Source organism: Monodon monoceros, unplaced genomic scaffold (assembly GCF_005190385.1).
Source record: "Monodon monoceros isolate NGI ecotype Baffin Bay Population unplaced genomic scaffold, NGI_Narwhal_1 Super_Scaffold_15, whole genome shotgun sequence".
Lineage (NCBI taxonomy): Eukaryota > Metazoa > Chordata > Mammalia > Artiodactyla > Monodontidae > Monodon > Monodon monoceros.
Window position 1 is genome coordinate 43,436,715 of NW_021703771.1, and position 26,486 is coordinate 43,463,200.

Genomic DNA, 26,486 nt, shown 5'->3' on the forward strand with positions numbered 1-26,486 from the left:
TTATAGCATATGAAAACAGAGCAAAAAAAATATGAGTTTGGGGTAGCAAATATCCTGACTAACAGATAAATCTTGTCAGTTCTTTTTACCAGAATGGATGCAATCTTCAGGCATATTTCATGCTGAAAATGTGTGAGGTGTGGGTCCAAGAACAAACTGCATTTCTGATGAAAGGAATAACCTCTGCATAAGCTATAGGATACATTAACTTAACAGAAAAGGCACTGAGGATAACTATGAATTCAGAACTGTGCTAGTCATTGTGGAGACATGACTTACACCAAGTTAGAGTTCTAGTTGGAGGGACAAGACTTTGATGTAGACATTTAAATGACAATACGAGATAACAAGTCACAAGGAGTTACTAGGTAGGACTGGCAAGAGTTGTTTGTGAGTCATTGGGTGAGAATGGTCAGAGATGTCTCCAGGGAAGAGTTGACAACAGAGCAGAGTTTTGTGTGATGGGAGGACCCAAGTAGGCAAAAGGCAAGGAAGACGGCCTCTTGGGTGGGAACAGTGGTGGGAGTGAGGTTTAGAGTCAAGAAGCAGAAGATGTGGCAGGTCCTAATGAGTACTATTGCTGTCAGCTAGGAGTAGGACCTAATTTTGAAAAAGCATGTGGGGCCACATCATGGAGGGCCTTGATTGGAAACCTAAGGAATCTGGAGTTTATCTTTAGAATAATGAGAAGTTATTGGATAAATTATTAATCTCTTTTTACTTCAGTTTACTGTAAAGTTAGGATACTAATCATTCCTATTGCATAGGGTTGCTGTGAGACGAATTAATGTTAAGTAAACATTTAGAACAGTGCTTGTCACATAAGAAACAGTCAATGAGAGTGATAATTATTTTAAATGATCGTTAGTGGCATTATTATTACTGATCAGGAAGGAGCATTATGAATATGCTTAATAGCAACCAATTCCCTCAGCATTGAACAGGAAATGTTCCTTAGACAATCATTCCTGAACTTCATCTTTAAGTTATTAAATATTCCTTTGTCTATCTCTTAAAATAAATAAGTACATTAAATAAAATGGAAGATCTCTTTTCATCATCCATCATCAGGACCCTTTGCCCTGGGTTCTGCCCTGGTCCAGTAAATCTCATGCCCTTCCCAGTAGGACCAATGACACCGACATAGAATAGTTTTGAAGGATCACATCCAATTTATTTGAACCTTTGGTTTAATCCTGAAGAAAAAAGAGAAGCAGATGAGGTGTGTTGAGATATCCCTGTCCCAATCTGCTCTGTTATTCTATTTTATATCTTTTCCTCACTCCATCCCTCCACTATGTCCTCTATTTCAGTGTCCAAAACCCTTGTATATAAAAGTATATAACGAATGAGATGGGTACAGAGGAACAGTTCCCTGGCCCTTGCACCATGTTTCCTCTCCATCCCTGGGCTCCTATGATGTGTTACACATGTGCCAGGCTCTGGGCACATACCCACTTTCCTTTCTCTTTTCCATCTACTCTCTTACTGAGTGTCAGGAGAGAAATGAAGAGGAGGAGGAAATGAGAGCATCAGAGAAAGAACCAAGAAGGGTGATAACTGAAGATAGGGGACAGAAAAGCAAGAATCGTGACGATAACAGGAAACACATTCGATGTCAGATCAGCCTTCTGGGCTGCACAGTTCTTTAGAGCTTCCTGTGTGGTCCCTGAAGCAAACATGAAGGGAAAAATAATATTGTAAATTTATGCTGTAATTAAAAGTAATATATTACATTTATTCTAAGACCTAAAATAACTCCTCAATAAAGGCATATGAGGATAACTTAACCAACCAGCGACAGGTAAAATAGTTTTACGTAAGAGTCCCAGTATTTGCAATTAAATGTATTGTTGTTCAGTGGAGTCAATTATGGTGTCCTTCTGCTGGTATGGCTGGTTACTCATGATTGTGAACAACTGCCTTTGATCCTTTTAGGTAGATTGTATAGTTGTGTAAATATTCCCTAGTAGTATCCACTAATTTTTTTGAATTATAAAATATATTTTTTTCTGTAAGCTCTTTCTTCTTTCTATTTTGGGGAAAATGTATTATTAATTTTTAAAAATTATTTTGTTCCCAGGGGCTTCCATTGTAACTTCTAGTGATGCTGTTTATTAGAAAGAAAACATCATCATGTTATGTTGTAAAAAGAAATAATAACTCTGAACCACAAAAATTACAACAACTATAAAAAGTGTTGTGAATTTGTTGAAAACGGTAGTTGAAATGTTATTGGATATTTAGCTTGAGGTTCATGGTACAAAATATTGACTTGATTAAAAAGGAATTAGCTTTGTTGAGTTGGAACGACTTTAGGGAAAAGACAGGAAAATGAGAGGAGAGCTTGAGGTGATTCCCAGGGTTTCTGGGTGGAAGACTTCTTACTGGGTAATAGGTGCCCTACTGTGCTTCTCTACAAGACTCTACAGGTCAAGTCCTGCCTCATAATGGCAACTTGTTTAGCTTAATGGCACTTTCTGTCACCAAACTGACTCGGCAGTGACCTCAAACACACATCAGTGTTCAGAGGACTTTGGCTTAAATGGAACATAATCTACTCTCTTAAAGAATAAAACAGTTTAAAATCAAAATTTTGTTCTATGAGAGACAGCGTGGGATAATATAATTTGGGGATTTGCAGGGTGGAGGTCACATAACCATAGGAGCTGTGTGGTTCCAGGTAGGTTATTTAACCTTTCTGAGATCCTTTTATTCATCAGTAAAACAATTACTATTTCAGAAAGTCACAGTGAAGATTAATGAAACAATAGAACTACAGTGACAATCGTGGCCTCCGGTAGACAGTAGACAGTACGTAATGATCAGTAGTGTGCTGCAGCTGGTCCTTATCAGCTCTCAAGGACTGATTGATCAATTATCAGAAATTTTGAGAGCCAGTTGTTAAACACAGTCATTGTTGAAAATTATATATATTTACAGTAAAAAAAATTATATTAAAAACAAATGAAATATATATATATACTCATAACATCACTTTCTAATCAGTTTATTACATTTTATTATTATCTATGTTCCGAGCCTATTTGCATCTATTGTATCTGTAGGATGAAAACACTGTATGATGGTGTTCCACTGCACTTTTCTTCACAACTCTGAATTCGGTGACTACATGGTGGTAACTTGAAATCATGGTGGGAATATTTGCACCTCAGATATTGGGAAAATGCTACAAATCAGGGTTGTTTTTTTTTTCTCCCCTGAAGAGAGCTGGTTGTTAAATATTTATCACCACTGGTAACAAAAACCATTAGTTTTCTTCCCTTTAATGTATGTAAAGTGTCTGGCAGCATGTATGGCACATAGAATGTGCTGGTGAAACACAGGTCTCCATTGCTCCAATTTTTCTTTATTTTTTTGGCCACCCCACATGGCATGCGGAGTCTTAGTTGTCCCACCAGGGATCAAACCTGTGCCCCCTGTAGTGGTGGAAGCATGGAGTGTTAACCACTGGACTGCCAGGGAAGTCCCTCCATTGCTCTTAATTGGGGGTCAACTGACTCTTAGAACTAGAAGGAGCCTTAGATATAATCTCATTCAATTCCCTTGGTAGAACAGAGGCAAAGTGGCCTGCCCAAGGTCATGGCTAATTAAGGACAACCCCAGAGACTCAAAGCCTTGTGTCTGACCTTGATGATTCCCAAGTTCTCTCTCCTTCTTTCCTTCAAAGCCAGAGTAATTAACCCTACCTGCAGGCTCTGTAACTGCGACATTGAGCAGGAGGAACTTAGGAGCTCTAGCTTGACATTTGGAGTTCAGCCTAAATCCCACTTAGTGCTCATCCAGCTCTGTCCTGTGCTCCCATTTTGGTAACTTGCCTTGGGCCTTATTCTGGGGTCTCACTTTACTTCCTGGATTCCTGGCAGCTCTGCCAAGGGACCTCATTTGCTTCCTCTGCTGGGGTCCCTGTCTTGGGACCTTGAGCTTCTATACTTAGGCCTTTGCCTTGTCCATGCCAGGCAACCTTCCTTTGTAGGGACAGCAAACCTGCCTGGAGCAGATCCTCACTACTTGCTGTTACCCAGCATAAGTGGATTTCAGGATTGCCTTCACACCTGGATTCACTGCTTCCAGACCTTTCCTTATGTCCTTGGTGTTAACTCTCATCTTCCTCGACAAGACCAAAGACATGGGGCCCATGGTCACAATATTGCCACACTCGAGCTGCTAGCTCCCACATTTGGCCTGCTGGGCTGGGCTTCCTCCTCTCAGACCCTACCCCTGTGAGCAAATCTGCCTCTGGGTCATGTACCCTCCTAATCTCTGTTTTTCTGTGGTTGGCTAAGCCAGGGACGATCCTGTCACAAAACTTGATAAAAGTAAAACTACAAAGGGAAACTAGCTCTACCAGACATTAAACATACTATAAAGCCTCTATAACTAAAGCAGTATGGTACTGGCTCTTCGGAGAAGTGGGTCGTTCCAGAACTGAGGCAGGGAAAATGCAAGATGAACCCATAACGTCTTGTGATCTTATTTAGTGGGGAACACTACAGTCTTTTTCACTAAGATCAGGCACAGGTACGTTTCTCCCAAACCATCAAAGACCACATGGTCCACCTGCTCTGTAAATTATTCCAGGTCAAATGTCCACAAACTAAGGCCCACAGATCAAATCTGGCCCTCTGCCACCTGTTTTTTTGTTTTTTGGGTTTTTTTTTGCGGTACGCGGGCCTCTCACTGCTGCGGCCTCTCCCGCTGCGGAGCACAGGCTCCGGACGCGGACGCGCAGGCTCAGCGGCCATGGCTCACGGGCCCAGCCGCTCCGCGGCCTGTGGGATCCTCCTGGACCGGGGCACGAACCCGTGTCCCCTGCATCGGCAGGCGGACTCTCAACCACTGGGCCACCAGGGAAGCCCCGCCACCTGTTTTTGCGTATAAAGTTTAATTGGAACACAGTCACTCCCACTTGTTTCCTTATTGTTTATGGCTGCTTTCTGGCCGAGTTGAGTACACACAGCCCTCTGTATCCATGGATAGAGAACGCATGGATACATGCTGGGGTACAACTGTTCTATGCCATTTTATATAAGGGACTTGAGCATCCTTGGATTTTGGTTTCTGTGGGGAGCCTGGAATCAATCCCCCATGGATACTAAAGGATAACTGTAGCTGCAACACAGAGACCATATGGACCACATCGCCTAAAGTGTTTACTATCATTTACTATCAACCCATTAGAGAAAAAATGTGCTGACACATGTTCTAGAACATGGAATGGGAAGGAAAACTTCCTCACTTCTTTTATGAACAAGTTTGACACTGATACATAAGCCAGTTAAAGATACTATAAGGCAAGAGTACCGAAGACCAGTAACACTCATGAACACTGATGTAAAAATACTAACTAGAATACAGTAAGCAAAATGTTTCCCTGTAACTTCTTTGGCATTGTTTTGAACGGAACTTCAGTAATTTGGTTCAGTGCCATATATGTCTGTTATCACTGCCGGTGGTGGTTTGGGTTTTTTGAGGTCACTGTGCTTAGTGCTGGGGAACACAGACAAAGTCTAATTGATGCCCTCACTATGCCTGTTGTCCATGGGGGAAATAAACACTGTAAATATTTCACTCAAAAGTGATGTTTATCAGGGTATAAATGGAGGGTGTAGGAGCAAATACCAGGCCAAGGGGTTCAAGGAAGGTTCCTTTACCCAGTTGCGTTGCTGTACATTGTATAGTACGCCATGATGTCCATTTTGCCCATATGGAGCCTGGCACACATCTACAATGAATAGGAACCTTGGACTGTGCACTGCTATGCTCCTTGTGTCCAGCACTGAGCCTGGACTCTCATTCCCTCCAGGTAAGCTCATTTCATTCTGCACTGTTGTGCTTCTTGGGTCCAGTACCGAGGCTGGCACTCAACCTCTGTGGGAAGGCACCTTGCATCATGCACTGTCAAGCTCCTTGTGCTCAAAGCTCAGCCTGCCCTCAGCTCCTTGGAGGTAGGTGTCTTGTGCACTGTTGTTTTCCATTTGCCCAGCATTGAATCTAAGTGCTCCTTGAGCGTAGGCATCTTTTACACTGGTTCATCCTTTGTGGCAAGCAATGAGCTTAGGATAATTGCTTTCCTTGTACATTGTTCACCATGCCCACTTGTGAGCCTGGCACACAGCTCCTTGAGGGTAGGCATCTTGCATTGTGCACTGTCATGTTCCTTGTGCCTAGCATTGGGCCTGGCACATAGTCGTAACTGGGATGATTCTCAGTTGAGCCATGAAGGGTCAGCAGAGGTTACCCAGGTAAACACAGAACAGAGGATTCTGGGTAAAGGAAGTAGCCTGAAAAAGGCAGGAATGTAAGTGTTGAGATGTGTTTATACACCTTTTATTCCTACTGCCTATTTTTTCCCTTCTGGTTTTTGGCCACCCCCTGGCAAATGGGTCATGGAGACACATTTCTGGCAACCTGCCAAGACCTCTGCTTCCTGTTGGGGGCCACGTGTTTGGGGCCTCAGTTCCACTCACAGTAGGATGTGCATCCTGCTAATTTGCAGTGAGATAAGTAAGACCCTAGTAACTTTCTTGGAGATGACGTGTTAGGCTCAAGAATAAGCAGAACAAGCAGCAACTTACTTGAACTTACTTTCACATTTTCCTCCTATTCTACCTGGAGAGAGATTTTTGTTATTTCATGGTTTCCTGATGAAAGATGTCTCGGGTGGGAAAATCTTCAGCAACTCTGAGAGTGTCAGAAATTTTCAAAGAGGAGGGAGAACATGCTTTGAAAGCTGAGTTAAAACGCTTCTCTCTTCTGAATGCCTTTCACAGCCTCGGGTCTGGTCTTTTCAATCTGACTTTTGAAGTTCTGTTATCTTTCAAGCTTAATTCCTCTTGGAGTGTGACCAACTTACTAGAGAAGCTATGCTTTTCAAAAGGAATGTTGAAACCAGAGCATTTCCATGGGAATATGGGTTAGTGTTCCTGTACTTTTTTTCCCTGCTAGCACTCTCCCTCCTAGCACTTGCCCTGCTGGAAAGAAAGTGCATTCTCCTGCAGGCCTGTGGATCCCATGCTATTGTTTCTCAACCAAATTGACTAGGACAAGCAAAGTGAATAGGCTAAAGGGACACCCCTTCCATCCTGCTGCTCCTGTGGTGCCTGAGTTTAGGTCCAGGAGTCTGAGATTGTTGTCTCTCATAGGTCGAGGGGCCTACCACCATTTTCTGAGGTTTTGGGTGTATTAACAAAATATGTCAAAAAATACTTTTTGGAAAACTAGGATAACCAGTTAGGATACCCTATGAAAACTGAAGCAATGAGGTTGTGCTCCTCTGGCAGTACATGGGTGCAAGTTATCCAAACCAAGGGCAGAAATCTCAATATCCTTGTACTCTGTGTGATTTGGGGATTCTCTTCTGGGCCTCCAGTGAAGAGTTCCTGGGTCTGAGAATGGCTCTGGCAGTAGTGGATTTGGGGTTAAGGATAATCCCACTCCTTGGTCAGTGGATGGGCAGTGGTCCATGCCTCTACTGTGGACGACAGGACATCAAAGGCACCAACTGGCAGACGAGACCCAGGCAGGAGTGACTCACTCTGTTTTCTACAGTGGACGCTGATGAAATAACAGCCAAAAACCGAGATTAGATTGCTTTATTCACTGGGTGAAAAACAGTCTCTACAATGCTGCCAGCTTATTTGGATTCCCATTCCAGCTGACCACAAAGCCCGTGGTAACTTCTGCTTGTAATGGAACATGGAATGTGGTTCCTTCAGGAAAGGTATTTTCGAACTCTTCATCTTCTGAACTGACAGGTTCTGGATCCTGGAACAACATGCTGAAACTGGGTAATAAATCTCCTAATGGAATAAGTGACCATCCAAAGATCAGAGTGACAGTAACTCGAGATCAGCCATGCAGAGTCCTGCCTTCCTTTGGTTTTACTTTGAGCTCAGAAGCCTGTAATAGAAGACCAGGTGGCCGTCGCCATAGCAAAGGCAATCTGGAGAGTTCCTTAACGTGTAAGTCTCAGGAACAGGTTGTAACAGATGATTTCTGAAGAGGGTGGCAAGGGTCTGAGGCGTCCCCACTGTACTGTGGAGGAGGGTGTTCAAAAAGAGGAAAGAGAAATACCGAAGGTTATTAGAGTGACTTAAAGAAGGTGGTCATGGAAACTCTGTTCCTCCTGTAACTTCAACTCATCATAGTTTTCAAAGAAGTCAGATAGACACATTAAAGACCAAAGGCTGGGGGCAAGAGCAAAGGCATGGAGTCAAAACAACTCAGTTTGTTCCAAAACAATATAGAGTTGTTTGAAACAAGGGGACCTCTATGGTCAGTGAGAAGCGAAAAGAGGTGTTCAAAGGGGAAAATTTCTGATACAGAGAAGACAGTTGGAATCAGACTTGAAAATGAAGGTAGGAGGGGACTCCAGCTGGAACCTGACCTATCTGAAGAAGTGTCAGCCCGACTCCGCCTGGGCAGTGGAAACAATGGCTTACTCAGGAGGAAGATGTCAATACTTGAGACAAAAGAAAAAAATTGCTCAAGCAAAGAGAGGGATAAAAGGACGTATGATCTTCTTGAACTTAAGAGGACATGGAAAAGGAAATCAGTAATGCTCTAGGCCATGGCCCACAGGATGAGATCCTAAATAGTGCTTTCAAATTACGAATCACTCGAGGAGATATCCAGACCTTGAAGAACTATCACTGGCTCAATGATGAAGTCATTAATTTTTACATGAATCTCCTGGTGGAAAGAAATAAAAAACAAGGGTATCTAGCACTTTATGCATTCAGTACTTTCTTTTATCCAAAATTAAAGTCTGGGTGTTACCAAGCAGTGAAAAGATGGACCAAAGGGGTCAGTCTCTTTGAACAAGAACTTATTCTGGTGCCTATTCATCGGAAGGTACATTGGAGCCTGGTAGTTACAGACCTAAGAAAAACGTGTCTTAAATATCTGGATTCTATGGGACAAAAGGGCCACAGGATCTGTGAGATTCTCCTTCAGTACTTACAGGATGAAAGTAAGACCAAAAGAAATATTGACCTGAATGTTTTAGAGTGGACCCACTACCACATGAAGGCACATGAGATTCCTCAACAGTTGAATGGGAGTGATTGTGGAATGTTTACTTGTAAATATGCAGATTATATCTCTAGGGACAAACCCATCATATTTACTCAGCACCAGATGCCTCTGTTCCGGAAGAAGATGGTGTGGGAAATCCTTCATCAGCAGTTGCTGTGAGAACGCCCTGCCGCTGTCCCTCCAGCTGCTGTTGGTTCTTTCACGGATGGACGTTTCCCTATACCTCATGCATTGTGGGTTAAAAAGTCCCTGCATCACCTCTGTTCTCCCACAGGTACTGAGCTGTCAGAAGTGCATGAAGGCCCCCCTCTGCACCCTAGTCCTGACTTGGTGTGCGGAGGGCTGCTTGCAACCCTGTTTATAGCAAACCTGTTTATAAGGCCATGCCTGCTCAGAGCCCTGGACTCTCTACCCACACAAGAACAAATGCTAATTAATACTTTTTTTTAAGATTTTTTTTCCCTATGAACGTGGGAAACGATTTATTCTACTTTATTCTTCTGTGTGTTTGTTCACGTGTATTCATTCTCTCACTCATTTGCAAACATAATGGTCAGTGGCTGTTTTCTGCCGCTCTTTTAAAGTTAACTCTAAATTACTCATTTGAACTATTTATTTCTGAAAGGAATGTTAAGCTGCCACTCCCTGCTGGAGATCAGGAGGGAAAGCAGTGGGGAGGGGAAGGGTTAATTAACTTCTCTAGCCGGAGCCATAACTGCAGACTTGAAGCAGGAGGTCTTTCTTCTTTTGAGGCTTGAAAATGCCAGGAGAAGCGCTGTGGTGTAGGGCTCTGCCTTTCAGAGGAAGTTCCACACTACAGCATTGGCACGGTGTCGTGGAAAAGTAGAACTGTGGCCAAGGAACTCTGGCTATCCAAGTGTCTTCAGAAGAGTGTCGTGGTCATCCTAAAGAGACTTCCCTTTCTGGAAATGAGGTGACTTGGCTACTCTTGAAACTGGATTTAAAGTCACTGTAAACCCTAAATCTTCATTTTCATCCCAGATCTGGTTGAGTATAAACCTCACATATGTAAGTGCTGGACTGAGCTGTTTATTTCAAAAGATACTATTCAATTTAAAGGTATTTTTCCTCAAAGTTTCTTTCTATATATAAAGCCAGAATTAAGTTTGGTACTCATTAGGATTTACATCTCCCCATTCCACTGCCGCTGAAATCTGTGCAAGAAAAGTTAGCACTTGGCTCTGAGGTTGCCAGTTACACAGTAATCTATTTTGCAAATGAAAGTTTGTATTTAACTGTTTTGTTCACTAAAAACCTTACAGTGGTTACACATATTTAATTTCAGAAAGTTTAGAGTTGGTCAGAACATATTTTGCAAGATCTAGTGCCTAATGTTGCTTTTCTCATGTAATAAAAGGTGGTCTGGAAAAAAAATGTCAAAAAATAAGTCAGAGTTTTTCAGGAACAGTAGTCTAATGTCATTTGGAGGTAATGTCACCAGTCCAACTGTGACCTCTTCGTCAATGTGAGTCTTGGAGCAAATGGCCCTCCCTGCACCCACTGTGATGGGTCCTACACTAAATGCACGTATCTACGATCATCCATATTTGGTGGGCTCTGAGTGGTATCGTGCATGAGAAGCTATTTTTCAGCAAATAATTAATTTTCAAGATTCTTGATATTATTTAAATAAATAAATAAATAGTTATAATTTTTTCATTTGAAAAAAATTTTTTTACTTATTTACTATGGTACAAAGTGTGAGTCTGTGGCCTTCAAGGGAAAGGGAAATGTCGATGACAATACTTGTCCTATAGTTGCTTACAATGAGAAGAAATGTTAAACAAAGACACCATTCTCTCTCTCTCTGTTTTTAATTTCCTGGCCCCACGGCATGTGGGGTCTTAGTTTCCCGACCAGGGATAGAACCTGTGCCCCGTGCACTGGAAGCACGGTGTCTCAACCACTGCACTGCCGGTGAAGTCCCAAAGACACCATTCTCTTAATGATGCTGCGTTTACTAAGACAATAAAGTCGACACCTACATTTTAGAATAGAGAATAATGGTTCTCCACCTGGGCTGCTTATCTGCAACCTGAGGGGTAGGAACTGGCAGAAACATTTCTTTTGAGTCTCTGCCAGAATTAGCTGTGAGATACTGAAATAAGCAGCCCAGTGGGTAGATGTTAACCATATTACCATCCTGCCCTGACAGGTGTAATTCTATTGACAGGTGGATACTCAGTTCAAGACTGTTCATGTATTCACAGCTGCTGCCTCTTCACTTGCTGAATTTTCCAAAATCATTCATGCATCAAAGTGTGTTCCTAAAAGATTTGCCTGTGTCTATATGTTGTAACCATTCAACTGAGACGCAAGAATCAACTAGATTCAGGGAATGACAATTTCAATTTGCAGGGACTTCCACTATTAGAGTAGAAATAAGTAGATCATCCATGGTCTGGTTGTTTTATTTGGACATATGGAGCCTTCATCAAATAATTAGCTTTAATCATTCATTAATTAATATCTAATAATGATTTCCTAAATGTGTCAAAACAAATAAAAGTGGGTGTTTGTTCTACTCTGTGACTGGAGAGTTATTGTGTATACGAAGATTCCTGTTTTTTTCTAGTGTCTTTGTGGCCTATGAACGGTCTACTTCTCTTTGAGTCCACCGTATTGCGTCTGCACATTCTCAGGCTAAGATGTGTTAACATGAAAAAGAGGTAGAAGTGTAATTAAAAACGACAACAATGAGCTGTACGTACTTCTATACCATTAGTGAACTAAGGTGTTCACCTTTAACACTGTAAAACCCTAAACAGTGATATTCAGAGCATGGTTCACTGTGATGAAAGTGGAAATTAGTTTATTGTTTCGGTCATTATTTTTGAAATTCACAATTTTACTTTATGCTAAATTAAGTGTAAAATTTAACAGTTTAATAGAGAAAATTTAGAGATCCATGTCATTGAGGGGCCAGGACTCATATAAATAGCAGTTGACATCTGCTGCGTCACTGTCATATATTATGAGACATAAAGGAGAGAAGTGATTTAAACTGTCATGCTGGTTCCTGGCATGAAAAGGTCTTTGAAGTGTAGAGTCTGAAGCTAGCCCTTGGTTCTTAGCATCTGTATCTTACAATGCATTAAAAGTATAATGGGCGTTCAGGAGCCCAGCAAAAGCCTGCATTATGTCCATTGCTGGGGAACATGTCTGGCTGTATGGTGGGTTGGCCACCAGAGATCTATTTGCATAAAGGACTTTAGAATCTCCTGCGCAGAGGTCCCATTCTAAGGGAAGAAAGAGACAGGCAGACAAGCTTAATCCAGCAGTAAAGTCTCCATCATCATAAGGAAAAAGTCATTAATCTGTTCAATCCACAAAGGTTTATTGAACACCTATTATGAGATTCTGAGTTTACCATGGTGTCTGTTACTCAGATTTGTCTTCCACTCTAGCCTGACCTTATGGAGAGGGTGGATTCTGAACACAGAGTGGAAGGGGCACCTTTTTTGGTATCTACATAGGATGGCTTTTGTACTTTTTAAAAGGGAGTATAACATAAGGAGAGACAGGATCTCCCCCCGGCTCCGCCCCTTCCACACACACACACCACGCATACCCATACATACATTGCCATAGGTCTTTGGGGAAGTGGAGATGGTGGCAATGCCAGCTGGGAAGCCACAGTGCCCAGCAGGGTTGGCTGCAGTACTGACAGACAGCCACTCCTGACGGTGCCCTGTGGTGCTGGCTGGCTGTGTGTCAGCAGAGCTAAGGAGCTGTTGAGGGTTCCTGAATGCTCTGAGAGCACGTTGCAGGGGCCAGGGCCCATGTTGGGCATGAGTCAGCCAAAGGGATGGAGAAAGAAGTAATTTCACATAAAGAGTTGTTAAGTTTTCTCCAAATATTTCAAAGATATTGTTTGAAGGAGAAATTGGAAAGATTGAAGTAACTTTTTTTGAGGACAATCACGTAGTCACCAATTTGACCAATTTCAACAAACTCTATCCAAATTAAGGGTTTGTGTAACTGAAGTCAGCTGGTCATTCTGTGGGTATAAACACAGATAATGGTCAGTGGGTGTCTGGTCCCTTTGCAGTCTTTCCCATGACGTGACTCTTTCCCATGCAGAGCACCGGGGCTATTCTGTCATGATTCTGGCCCCTCACCTCAAAAACCTTTTATTTTCAGTGTTGTTTCCCAGAGAGAGTTATCAATGCCATACTCTCAGAGTTTTAGGCTTGGAGGTTTGTACTTACTAATTTCACACAATTTAAAATTAGTGCCTCAAGCACAATAGATGCAGATAATAATACCAAGTAAACACATTGTTCTTAAATTTATGTTTAAATTTAAAAGTAATAAAAATGGGGCCTCCCTGGTGGTGCAGTGGTTAAGAATCCGCCTGTCAATGCAGGGGACACGGGCTCGATCTCTGGTCCGGGAAGATCCCACATGCCGCGGAGCAACTAAGCCCGTGCGCCACAACTACTGAGCCTGTGTTCTGGGGCCTGCGAGCCACAACTACTGAAGCCCACATGCCTAGAACCCATGCTTCGCAACTAGAGAAGCCACCACAATCAGAAGCCCGTGCACTGCAATGAAGAGTAGCCCCCGCTCGCCACAACTAGGGAAAGCCCACGCGCAGCAACGAAGACCCAGCGCGGCCAAAAATAAATAAATAAATAATGAAAAATAACTCAGAATCTAGTGATAGGTGTTCAATTAACCTTTGTGGATTGAGTGAATGAATCACTCTTTCGTTATTAATTATACTGTTATCATATAATTATTTTCATTATTAACATTAATGATTATTACTGTGCTTTCAGAGAAACCTGATACAATTCCAAGGTGGAAGACTTGTGATGATCAAGCTGAAGAGTAATGTGATAATCACATGAGGATGAGACACTGTTATAGAATTGTCAAGAACCACACACACGCATGCACGCACATACACACGTGTCCACATGCACAGCACACAATGGTGGCAGGTATAATATTTTCCATGTGAGCACCTTCAAAATCCTTGAATTAGCAAGACAAATAAACATATATTTTTTACCACTGAAACTTATACTATATGTAATGACACTTTAATTAGGCAAATTGTATTCTTTTATCAAAATATTTGTTTCCAGATCAGTTAATGTGCTTCTGAAATATTAATTTATTGAATTTTCCTTTTCTTTATGTGCACTCACTGTGTTTGGCTGGACTGTGACACCTTTGGAATGTAATTTTTAGACGGCAGCTGTGCAAATTTGACAGATAATCACTAACAAAAGAATGGTTTTGATTAGTCCCATAATGAACTATTATAATTAGCTTCTTTCAACAAGCTTACAAATACAAATATGTCCATAAATATTACATGTGTACTAAATGTGTGTACATTTTAATTTTAACGCTAATTCATATTTTTATACAGACTCAATACACGTTACCATTCAAGGTTGATTAAGTACAAGAGGGTTGAAATGCAGCCAATAAAACAAGATTAGAAAGAGATTAGCAACAAATTTTAATTAGAAAATTGCCACCTCAAATCCTTTTAGGAAGTAGGTAGACATAAATAATAAATAGAACCATTTAGAGACTTTTCTTGACAAGTGGCTGGAATTCTGGAGGGCTGTATTCTAGTCACACCTCTAACTCTGGCTTTCCTAGTGACCTTTAGTAATTGTTTGGTAAATCTTTCAGAAGCTAGGACATATTAGGTGATCAATAAATGCCTCTGAATTTCATTAAGGTCAGGAGAAAGAATCTCAGGTTGTTTTCCTCACCGGACAATTTCCAAGGCCATCTGGAAGAGATCCTGGGACCAATCTAAAATAAGGCTCCTGGCTCTGATCTTTGGAGACTTCAGATATTTTGGATCGAGGATAGATTTTATGGACTTTTAAGAAGACCGAATATGTTTTAGTTTTTCAGCGTGAAAACCAAAATGTTAAAGATACTTTTAAATGTCACATAATCTAGACCTTGCCGTAAAGTTATCTGCAATTTACCATTAAACTGTTTCTTACCTGTTGGGCTTCAGTGGAGGTGTCCCAGAAGAAATGAGACTTACTCTGTGTTTCAATGACCAGGGAATTATCTCCTTGAGGGTCACTCTGCCTGCATTCACCTTTGGGAACTTGCAGGGGCGCTACCCTTCAGGTCCTATGCTTCAGGACTTCTGCTTGCTTTGTTTGGAAATGCCCTTTGTGACTGACGGCTATTGCTCCCTCACCCTGTGATGCTGGAGGAGAATAAGCTAATTAAACACACCAGCATTTGCTGAGTGCTCTGTTTCCCCTGATTTCTTGCACTCATTTTCTAAGGCTCCTAGAACAACTTACCACAAACTTAGCGACTTAAAACAACAAAAACTTATTCTTTCACATTTCTGTACATTTAAAAGTCCAACACAAGTTTCCCTGGGCTAAAATTAAGGTGTTGGCAGGGCTATGTTTCCTTCCGGAGGATCTAGGGAAAACTATTTCCTTGCTTTTTCCAGCTTCTTAAAGTTGCCTATATTCCTTGTCTTGTGGCCACCTCTCTCCATCTTCAAAGCCAGCAATGCTGCATCTCTCTGAAGGTCCCCAAAGTCTAAACCCATTTTTCCATTATCATCATCTCTCTGACTGTCCCCTTTTCTCTTTCTCTCTCCTACCTTTAAGGACCCTGTGGTTACATTGGGCCCACCCAGATAATCCAGGAAGCTCTCCCCATCTCGAAGTCCTTCACTTCATCACATCTACAAAGTCCCTTTTGCCATGTAAGGTAACATATTCACAGGTTCCTGAGGTTAGGATGTATATGTCTTTGGAAGGAGGGCGTTATTCTGCCTATCACCCTTCTTATTATCATTATGTTTCTTCAGGAATGGAGGAAGATAAAGTTGTTTTGTGAATTATTACTATAATTGTTATAACTTTCACTGTGATAGAATCACGGTTGAGAGATGTGGTCCATATTTGCAGAAATGGCCACGATAATTTTCTGTCCCATACACACTTTTGTGTCATCCCCTCTCACGCTGACTATGGGCTTGACCATGTGGCATACTCTGGCCAATGAGAAATAACAAACAGGATGCAAACAGGTGCTTGAAGAATGCTTGCATGTTGGGATTTGCCATCTCTTGCTATTCTTTACACCCCTCTGACTACCATGAAGACACCCGAGTGAGTCTACTAAGAGGTGAGACACATGTAACCCAGGCACCTTTGTCATTGAGCCAATAGTCAGTATTGGCAAGTAGCACCAATCGATCAACTGCACAAGCCACCAACATTTAAGAGTGATCACCTTAGATCATCCAGTCACCAGATGACCTGCCAGAAACCACAGGTGCATGAGGAAGGCCAGCAGTGTGGAGCCCAGCTGGGCCAGACCAGAAGGACTGCCCAGATAAGAAACAGAATCCTGAGCTAATCAGGATGTTTTGAGGGTGGTCTGTTATACAACAAAAGTTAATTAATGCAGGAAGTGACAGGCAAAATGGAAGCCAAAGCCAAGAATAAGGTTGAATAGAAAGAAAATTCAGTTACAAGGGAAAAGTGAAAAAGAATATCCCTTAAAGAAAAACCATAGATATGAAACTTTTGGGAGAGATTCTACGCACAGGAACAGCTAAGTACATTGAGTCTAACCCCTCTTTCCTCTCCGCCTTCATGCCCTCAACTCCGTGACATTCACTGTCAAAAGCATGCTCCAGTAATCGTTTTCATCTGATGGTATGATGTTATCTTGAAAGAGCTTAAACATCCCCTAATCTGATGCTCCTATTTTATTTAATAGAAAGCTCAAGCCCAAAGAGATGAACTGACTTGCCCATTTCACTTACATTTAGCTTATATTTCCTTTGTGTTCAATGAAACAAATCTATTTCCTAAACACTTTTGAAAACGTTACAGTACTTACAGGAGAATGTTGTGTTCAGTTTCCTTCTTTTTCCTGTATCTCCTGATATAAGTCTCAGGATGGGTGGACCTATAGCCAGAAGCTTGGTGGCAAGGAGAGAGTATGACTCTTCCATGGTCAGCATACCCAGAGAACTGTCTTTGAAAGGACACCTTTGCCTCATTCCTGGAAAAAATGAGCCAGAGATGGAGGATGCCATCCACGTGGCCTTACCAAAGAAACAGGCAGTTTTGCAGTTGGTCTTAAAGATTGTTCTCTGGTGCCGTTAAAGAAAAGGTAATGTAAAGCAAAGCTGTGCGCATTTAGAAAGGTTGGAGGTGAGCCAGCTCTTTGAAATGATGTTACCAATCTTCTGGGAGCAACTCACCTTCTTGGTGGACTGTTTTTAAAGGGGAATGACATGTATGTTTAGAAACAATAAACCCTTTCACCAACAGCTCCCCAAGACCTGGTAGACTGATATGGTTCACAAATTCAGACGTGATGGAACTAGCCCGATGAGGTACCAAGCATGCTGCTGCCTCCTTGATATGATTGAAAGGCTATTGGTTTTCGACTGAGCTGACTCTAAATAACAGACACTTGTTCTTGGAATACCAATCAGGTGCTTTCTGTGGGAAATGCATATTGCTCTCAGTTCAGTTCTGCCTTTTCAATGCACCAATCCACTTCTAATCATTATGAAATAGCACTCTTATTCCTTAAAGTTACGATAAAATGTAATTGGAAATAAATCTTTAAAAGCATAAAACATAAAGAAATTGTTCTTGTAAGATGTATCATAAGGTATAATTTATTAGGACCTTACCAAATGATCATATTTCGGACTAAATTTCATCCTTGCACTAGCTGTAAAAGAAAAGTTTGCTATAAAAATTCATAAACAGATACGAGGGGGCCTGAGTAACCTACTTAAGAGGACAGACTGTTTTGAAATACTTGAAGTAACACCCATTTAGGAAAACAATATGCCAATTAAGAGGCTTTTATTTTGTAAAGCTGGTGCAATTAGATATTTATTTATCAATGCACTGTTAGTATAGTTTGGTACTTTGCCTACTTGGGAATAATTGCAATGAATTTGCTTTAAAATATTTTCACCTTGTTAGCCTGAATTGCTAAGATTTTGCTGTATTTAGTCATTTTTAGAGGGAATGTTTTCAGCAAAGTTTTCTTTTCTGCTTAGACTGTGTCTGTTTTCATAAGTGGAAAATGGCTGCTGAGTGTGTGAAAAGAGTACAAAAGGCTTCAGCAGGCAGACACGATTTACGATCATTTGAAATTTTCCATCCATGGAAAATTCTCAAATTAAGCTTATGAAGACAATCCAATTTAGCAGACTGATAACTGGACAAAGCACAAGCTCATTGGTAGGACTGGATTTGGGGCTGCACTTGTCCTTGGTTCTTACCTTCCCTTAGCACATCCCAGGAGTTTTTCACCGGTCCTGGAGCTTGTCCTCCAGCAGGGCCCTTGTTCCAGGGGCAGCACCCCAAGCAGTGCTCTCACAAGGCTCCATCAGCTTTAGTGGAAACTGTTCTGGCAACTGCTGGTCCATCAACATAACAGGTACCAAATCTAAGATCAGATGTGATTACAATGGATTTACATGCCTTTGCTTTATCACACATCACCTAAAGACCCTGATGTCTTAGATTTTTTCCTATACTACAGTGTAATTAGTGGGAAAAATTAATACCTTCATCAGTTGAAGGTTTTTGTGAGGTGATTTCAGGTGACTACAAGATGGGCTTGGAATATGATGTCTGTCTATGGGTTTGCATGTCTCCTTTTCTCTCTGTTCCCTACTCTCTCTCACTCCCTTGGGACTCCTGTTCCTGTTTGTACAATTATAATTGGAATTCCCTGGCTTCCAAAATGGTGTCGTTTCAGCTTTACAATCCAGCAGAAACCTCACCGTTGCTTAAACAGTTTTTTACTCTTTGCAGCTGGAACTGTTTCACAAAACCGTATGGTGCCACCAAGCCTCTGGAAGAAATGCAAAGTTTTCATGATGTAAAAGGAATAACTTACTAAAGAGAATCCTAGTGGATCTATTGTGATGAGCTGTAGATTCCTCTAGAGGTCGGTTACCTGTCTGATGACAACAGGAAACATTTTCTAAACAAGGAGGTTTGAAACCTCCAGTGGAGTGTGCTATTAAGGTCGTAGCATTTTTATTTCTACCTAGTTCAATCAGCAGTGGCTGTGACTGTTTTTTTGTTTTGTTTTATGTTTGTTTTTTTTTCAGTGAAATGAAACCTGCCTCTAAAAACATCCTCCTAGGCCAGGTGTCCTGTTTTAGGTATCTGTGAGGAGGCCCCAAGGTCTAAAACAACTCTCAAACTTATTTAACAACTGGAAACTGCAACACTTTTTTTTTCTGCATGTGATGAAGAAATACTTGCTTACTGAGCTAAAAGCAACAAATTATAAAAGACAGCACAAGTCAAATAGAATCTTAGAATCAACTCTGATATATACTCTTGGTAGCAGCAGCAAAGTTGAAGAAAAATTTGGACTATAAAAGATTATCACTGAAACATTTCTATTCATTACTTTTAAAAATTTCTCTATGAGTCTAGGAAAAGATTGCTATTTTTCAGTTTTACTGGTGGAATACCTAGGCTGAGTTTTTGAAACGTCAGTGTTCCAGTCGAGCATACTTTGACAGTTACTGGTATAAAACTGTATTAGCTGTAGAGTGCTCTAGGAAGATTTATAATAAAATTAATGATAATGTGTTGATTATGTCCTTGAGTGTAGTATTCAGTTTACTCTGACGGTTAGCTGAGAGTTGAGGCATAGAGAAGTCTGATGCTAAGTTCCTTATGTTTGATTTCCTTCACGGCTTAGATGAGAGTGATTGACATTTAGACCCAAGACTCTCACTCCAGACTCACTGTGCAGTCAGTGAGAAGCTGGCCTCTAAGCATGTGCTGGTGTCATGCCTGTTCCATGCTGAGAAAACAGCACCAATGCTAATTGAAACGGTAGAGATGATTACCAAGGCTGAAGCTTGAGAAGCAACATATACCGACAATGAAGGGCAAAGGGCTATTTATTTAGAAAAGTTCACCATCAATCACTGGACAGGATGAACAACTCATGGAGAAAATCAACACTTAGTACAATCAAAAGGGAATCCACTGTTATTTGCTAGGCACTCTCAATGTGAACAAAACTCGCTTAAACATCTTCCACTGGATAAGCAACCATGATTGTGAAAAATCCATCTTATTATTATTATTTTTTCTGTTGATACCTCTTTCCAAGGTTTTCCAAACTATATTTAAGCATCTATAAATGCAGAACAGTACAGGCTATCTGATGTTAGCAAGCACCCAATTTAGCATTAATTTCTCTGGATGGAAATCTGAGCCATATGTTTATGTTAGTAATAGCAACACTACGTAATTTGATCATTCCTGAGCAGGCTGATGTAGTTTCATCTCAAAGAGGGAGTTCTGAGAGTTTGCGGAAGCATCAGCAGCTTTCAGTACAGAGGCTACACAAGTTTTCTAATCTTATTTTATTTAATTTCTCTATTGGTCTGACTTTGATTAGAGGTTCGTATAAAACTGTGATTCTTCTATGCCTTGATTATATTAAAGTATTTCTTGTCTGTCTCCTAGCACCAGGAGCAACTGCAAGTAAGTTAATTGTTACAAGGTTGTAGCAGAGAAGCACAAGTGCTCTTTGAGGTGGCTGTTATACTAGATTTCCAGATGGTTGAGATATTTTTAAAAAATATATCCAACCTTGCTTCATATCGCAAGGGTACAGAAATCCAACGGAGAAGTGCATCTTTCCAAGTGCTCTCATGTGCACATAAACAGCTTTGACTTTGGGAGCCAGCAAGGGGCACATAAAACAAAATGAGTAAAAAAAAAATTGCACATAGAGTAATTTTAATCCATTCCATTTTTTAAATACCACAATAAATTTAATGTTCACGATAAATTAAATAGCCATATTAAGTTTACAAAATAGAATTACTTAGTGTGAAACCAGTATTCACAGCTATATACACTAGGTACACGACATTTCTCTTTGTTGACATAGAACACGGAAGTAAAAGGACTTGACTTTCCGATGTGTGACTGACATGCTACAAGTGACACCATGGTCCATATGAGAAAACGATAGTGCAAAATCACCACAGGAACTTCGGAACGATGTCAATTTTATGAGATAAGACATTTTTTTAAATAATAAGAAAATAGTATTTTCTGTTTTCATGGCATCAATTCAGCATCTGAATTAAAGAGTCAGCTTTCCCTTAGAAAAGAATGCATAACCGAATCCTCTACTTCCTGAAACTTCACAGCCATTGGTACATTTTCACATGTTAATCTTTTGGCTTAAATCTTTGAAAATGGCAGGCGACAAATTCTGACTCAAAGGAAGACTAACTCTTTGAGAATAGCTGAAGTCACTTTCCCCCAGTACCACCACCTCTTCTTTTTGTAAATAGCATAAAAGATGCAACTATGTAGACAGCAAATTGGTTTGTTTTTTGTTTTTGTTTTTGTAAATTTTCAGTAGAAAAAGAGCTGATCTTATATTTGGTCACACACTGCGTATGTACAAGTATACATGGAAAAATGACTTGGACAGTTGTGTCTATAGGAAAAGTGCATATTTTAATCCAGACGAGACATTGTGTGTCCCCAGGCACAACACATAGTGTTGTATGACATTATTTTAGGGCCAGTTCAATGTCCTCCCAGTGATCTGGTAAAATTTTTGATTGAAAGGGTGAAAGAATTTGCGCAATTTGGTAATGACAGAGGGGTCCACCTCTGGATGAATGCGCCCCTTGCTGCCCGCCAGGCACTTATTAAAGATAATGTTAAATCGCAAGCAGTAAAACCCTCTGGTAGCATTGAAATACAAATTGTATTGACTTATCCTCGGGGGAAGATTTAGGAACTTCTCCACGAGTTGAAGTTCTGGCAGGGGTTCCGTGATGAGGCGATCTCCATCGACGATGTGAAATTGCTCAATTGGAAAGTACTTCAACCACCGTTCCAGATGTTTGGTGTAGACGCTGGTTCTTACTGCCTTGTACTTTGTGTTCACTTCGCAGGTATTAGGGTCTATAGCCAGCTTCTCAAACTTGTAATAGGTTTTATTCTTCCTCTCCTTCCCCTCTAGCACCTGAGTGTAATCAGAAATAGCTCTTGTGGTTGGCTCCCTGACAATGATCAACAACTTGATAGACGAGTTCATTTTGTAAATCCTTTCTGGAACTTCCTCCGTGATAAAATATGCTGGGCTCTTTTCAATTGTGATTTGCTGAGGGTAGGAAAAAGGCATCTTTTTCCTATACCACTCAATACCCTTGGCATAATTCTCATCATTGTCAAAAAAGTGGATTTCTTGAGAGGCTTTGACCACTGCCGGATGGAGGTTCAGCATCTCAAGCAGGGCCCTGGTGCCTCCTTTCCTCACCCCGATGATAATGGCCTTGGGGAGCTGCTGGACCAGGTCATGAAGGCGTACCTGCTCCTTGGAAGAGTTGCCCTTCCGAAACTCGTGCAGCAAGCCACGCTTAAACTGCAGGGCGCGCAGGGGGAATTCAGCCTGACCACGGGCTCCGAACCGGCCTTCGATGGGGCAAATGGGTTGTAGCCTGTAAGCAACAGAGAGATGCTCTAAGGAGCTCACTGCAACTAATTTCTCATTTCTCTGGTTCCCCAGTGAGAGTAAGACTTAAAATGCATAAATAAAACCACTGCTCCCTGCCTACTGCAATCCACAATGAACATATGTTTGGGAAATTTTATTTTAAGCAACTCTGTATTAAATGAAGCACACATAATTGATGGAATATTTTTATTAGTGTTTCTTAAAATTCTTATTCACCAAGCTCTTAATTGACTATAGCGTGTACTGACGTTCACAGTACAGGACAGGCAAGTGACACCAACCATACTAATAGCCTTTTAGCAGCCCACCAGTTAACATCATTTAGAAAATACGAAAGACGGAAGATTAGAATCTTCAGTTGGGAGGCTAAAGGGCAGCTAGGAGGCCCTTTTGTGGGTTTCATGTGGTATTATTTTCTTGCAGCTCAGCTGCACTCATATGACTCTGAAAAATCTTTTGAGATATAATCTGAAAAGAGGTCCCAGTCTCTGCCCTCGGCTATTTGCGTCATCAACCTGCAAAATTCCAATCTTGGCACTTGCTGAGCTTTCCATTATATGAGAATTTCTGCTTTTGGCCTTGGGGACAGCTAGAAGAGTACATATTTCTTCTGCTTCTCTTTCTCTTTCTATCTAAAAAGGTTAGGCTTATGTTTTTACTTTGCTGAACACAGGAGCAAACCGAATGCCAACAGCAAGTGCTGTATATCACCTACCACACCTGGGACCAGAAATCAACAAGACTCTGGCAGTGTCAGAAACCTCAGGTCCTCATTGTCAAGCCCATTTAAATCCGGGACTCAAACTCATGAAAGAAGCAAAGCAAAGGATGGAGCCAGAAAGGAGGATTTCCACTTCAACATTGCCCTAAGCAGTGAAAAAGCACCACTACTTTTTTTCACAGAGAAAGTTGTGGTAACAATCACAGTGATATTAGGCTGGAGTGACTATTTAATTTGGTGTGGCCAATTTATATGGTTAGTAAATTGAATTTCCTTTGGGGTATAGTCTGCAATTGAACTGAATTCATTATAACTTTCCTAAGTTTATCTGAGAAGGTATTTTTGCTTTCTTGTTAAAGGGTATAGTATTAGTCGAAATGGCTGTTAAACCAATTCCTCCAAATGAAGCTTCTAGTTGCCCTAATAATTTGGAGTCTGTGCTCCCCTCTCTGTGGCAAATGAGGCTGTCTCTTGCTTTTCCCAAGAGACCCCACTGTACCTTTCTTATCTTCTGTAATGTTTACAATTAAAGGGAGAAGGGAAAAACCTCAAGGTCATGCCAAGGCATTTTGCAGAACTGAGGGGAAGGGGCTCGGCCTATGCAATGTTTAAACAGCTATCATAATGCTTAAGGAAATATAGGAAGATATTTTACCTTTTTTGTGGGTTTTTTATGATTCTAAAAACAACTTATGCTCATTGTGGAAAACATAAAAATATGGCATACTATAAAAAACAGGGTTAATCACAGTTAATATTTTAGAGAAACATGAGTTTTGTTTTCATAAATTTGTTAATAGGATTAATATGTTAGAGCTCTAAATGGAAGATATATAAGGAGCAACACGTACATAGTCAAAGTATGTTTTCAATTGTGACGTTGATTGGGATGTCACAAATTCATCTTTTAGCTCTTGCTGGGCTCCGGTTGAGAATTAAACCCTAATCCCTTAAGGCATCCATTGAATGCAATGGATGGACTTCTCTCCCAGGCATCTTGAATGATGCTGTCCTTGGGAGAACTGAGGAAACAGTCAATCAAATTCTTTGCTGTAGGACTTGATTCTCTCACAGAACCCAGGCTGAGAGAGGCTGAAACAGTGTCTGCCCTGTCTGAGCTCGAAAGGAATTTCTCTACTTCTAGAAAAGGTCATTTTCCTTCTTTCCTTTATTTACCTTCTACCATGGGAGCTCGTTCCCTGCAGAACAATTGCTTTTTGGACTCCCTAACTCAAGATAGGAAAAAATATCATATTATTTCCACTCCCTAAAGAGTAGGCATGGACCCCAGACTAAAAAACATGAAATTTTAGGATTGGAAGGGACAGTAGAAGTAATTGAGCTCAGCCTCCCGCCCAGAGAGCAGGGTCTTCAGTTTCTAAAGGACAGGTCTGTGTCAGCATGTGTCAATTTTAGACAATCTGCTCAAACTCTCAAGTGAGAGGTTTTGAGAAAGCCCCCCAAGCAATCCAATTCCTTATAAAAGCTACCCCATTAGAGACTAGAGACCAGGTTAACAATGAAAAGAGTTATCAACTAAATAACTAATATGTTAATGATTGTTAGATCAATTACTCAATAAAGCAAATGATTAGAAGCAAACTAAAGGTATTGGGAAGAACTTGATATAAAAGTTCCATTATGGACATAGGACAATGGTACCACCTCAAGGCTCTTCACTAATAACAAGTCCTACTTTAGGGAACTACTCGGAGTCAGTGATAAGCTCTGGGTTATACTGTTTCCCACAGTGAGTAGGAAGTTTACTTAGGAATTTTGAATTGAAAAGCATTAAAGGGGTTCATTTTATCAGTCAAAATTAATACTGGCTGAAGGAAAGCAAAGACCACTGTTATATTATTTGTTAAATATTTCTGTGATAAGATCTATAGATTAGAAAAGAAAAACTGTAAGGAAGATATTTTTATTTTAATGTGTGGCTACACTTTTATAGAAAATGGGAATTGAATTCATGGGGAGCATACATCAGTTTTTCAAGAGCAAGAATTAATTTTAAAGGGCAAAAAAGGAAGCTTCAAATTTCAGAAATTAACTTCTCTACCCTTTCTAATCATACCGGATGTGGGACAGTCCAGTGGCATTCAAGCTGAAGCCAGGTGACACTGCTGGACTTCTGCAGGTCTAGTACCTCTCTCAACTGTTGGCTTATTTAGAGCCAAACACTAGTTCTGTAAATTTCCTCTCTGTGAACTTTCCACTGCTTTCTGGGCCATTACTCTGAGCGACAGACTCCCTGTCTGGTATGTTCAGCTCCTGGAAACCAGAGCTAATTAACATAGTTAAAACTCCCCCTGCAGCCATCCTTCCAGGGCAATGGATTCCAAACCTGATGAGCTCCTTTACAGTCTCATACATAATTTTAACTCTCTTGGTAGCACATTAATTGCCCACTTATAAAGTTCAAAATGTAGATACATAAATACATCATCACTATTTTGCTACGGCTAGAGGTCAACAACCAGATGCACACAGAGCTATAGTAAATGACATTTTTACTGTACATGGCTTTATCCCTTCTCTGAAAGCAAACAACACACACAGAATACAAATGGATCTTGATGAACACCTTGGTTTGAGCAACTTGGATCTCTTTCTTTTAAAGGCTCAATAAATCAAAATCAATACTGCAGAAAAACATGCTTCTTGGGAATCTTGAAGGAGGAAAACAAATGGATAGATTTAAAATTATGTCCTAAGGAAGTTGAAATCAAGAGACATTTAAAGTCATACAGGCATAAGTATGTGTTTAATCACCTACCTATCCAAGCTCCCAACTCTGGCGACTAGATACAGGAGACTCCCAACGGCAAGGCTTCCCAGCACCAGGAGCTTCTGTCTCAGCCATGCCTGCTGTTTGAATAGCATGGCCCTCCATCAACCTTCAGGACTTCTGCAGCCTGAGAGATGGGGATAGAAGGGGACTCATCAGCAGTCATCTCTTACTGGCTCTGTTGATTGTCACAAAGCCAAGCAGGGGTGGGAATACAGGGGATAAAGTGATGTCACACAAAGAACAGATGTCATACCAGCCTTGACAGCGTTCATGGACAACAGCTATTTAGCAAAACTTACCTACCTTTCCCTGCTCTGTGTTATAAGATCAAATACTAAACCAGAGGGAAGACACTAACTAGACAGAACT

At 40.9% G+C, this 26,486-nt stretch overlaps 1 protein-coding gene and 1 pseudogene across 1 annotated transcript; one reads left to right on the forward strand and one right to left on the reverse strand.

Annotated features, from left to right (window-relative positions):
* The first annotated feature begins 7,472 nt into the window (after positions 1 to 7,472).
* On the forward strand, positions 7,473 to 9,219 carry LOC114896327 (annotated as a pseudogene).
* Positions 9,220 to 19,981: 10,762 nt separating this feature from the next.
* On the reverse strand, positions 19,982 to 26,242 carry HS3ST5 (heparan sulfate-glucosamine 3-sulfotransferase 5). The gene is made up of 2 exons (XM_029224186.1): positions 26,103 to 26,242; positions 19,982 to 22,585 (listed from the first exon to the last, which is right to left on the reverse strand). The coding sequence occupies exons 1-2, from the start codon at positions 26,207 to 26,209 to the stop codon at positions 21,655 to 21,657; spliced, it is 1,038 nt and encodes a 345-aa protein (XP_029080019.1). The 5' UTR covers positions 26,210 to 26,242; the 3' UTR covers positions 19,982 to 21,654.
* Between the last annotated feature and the right edge of the window lie 244 nt (positions 26,243 to 26,486).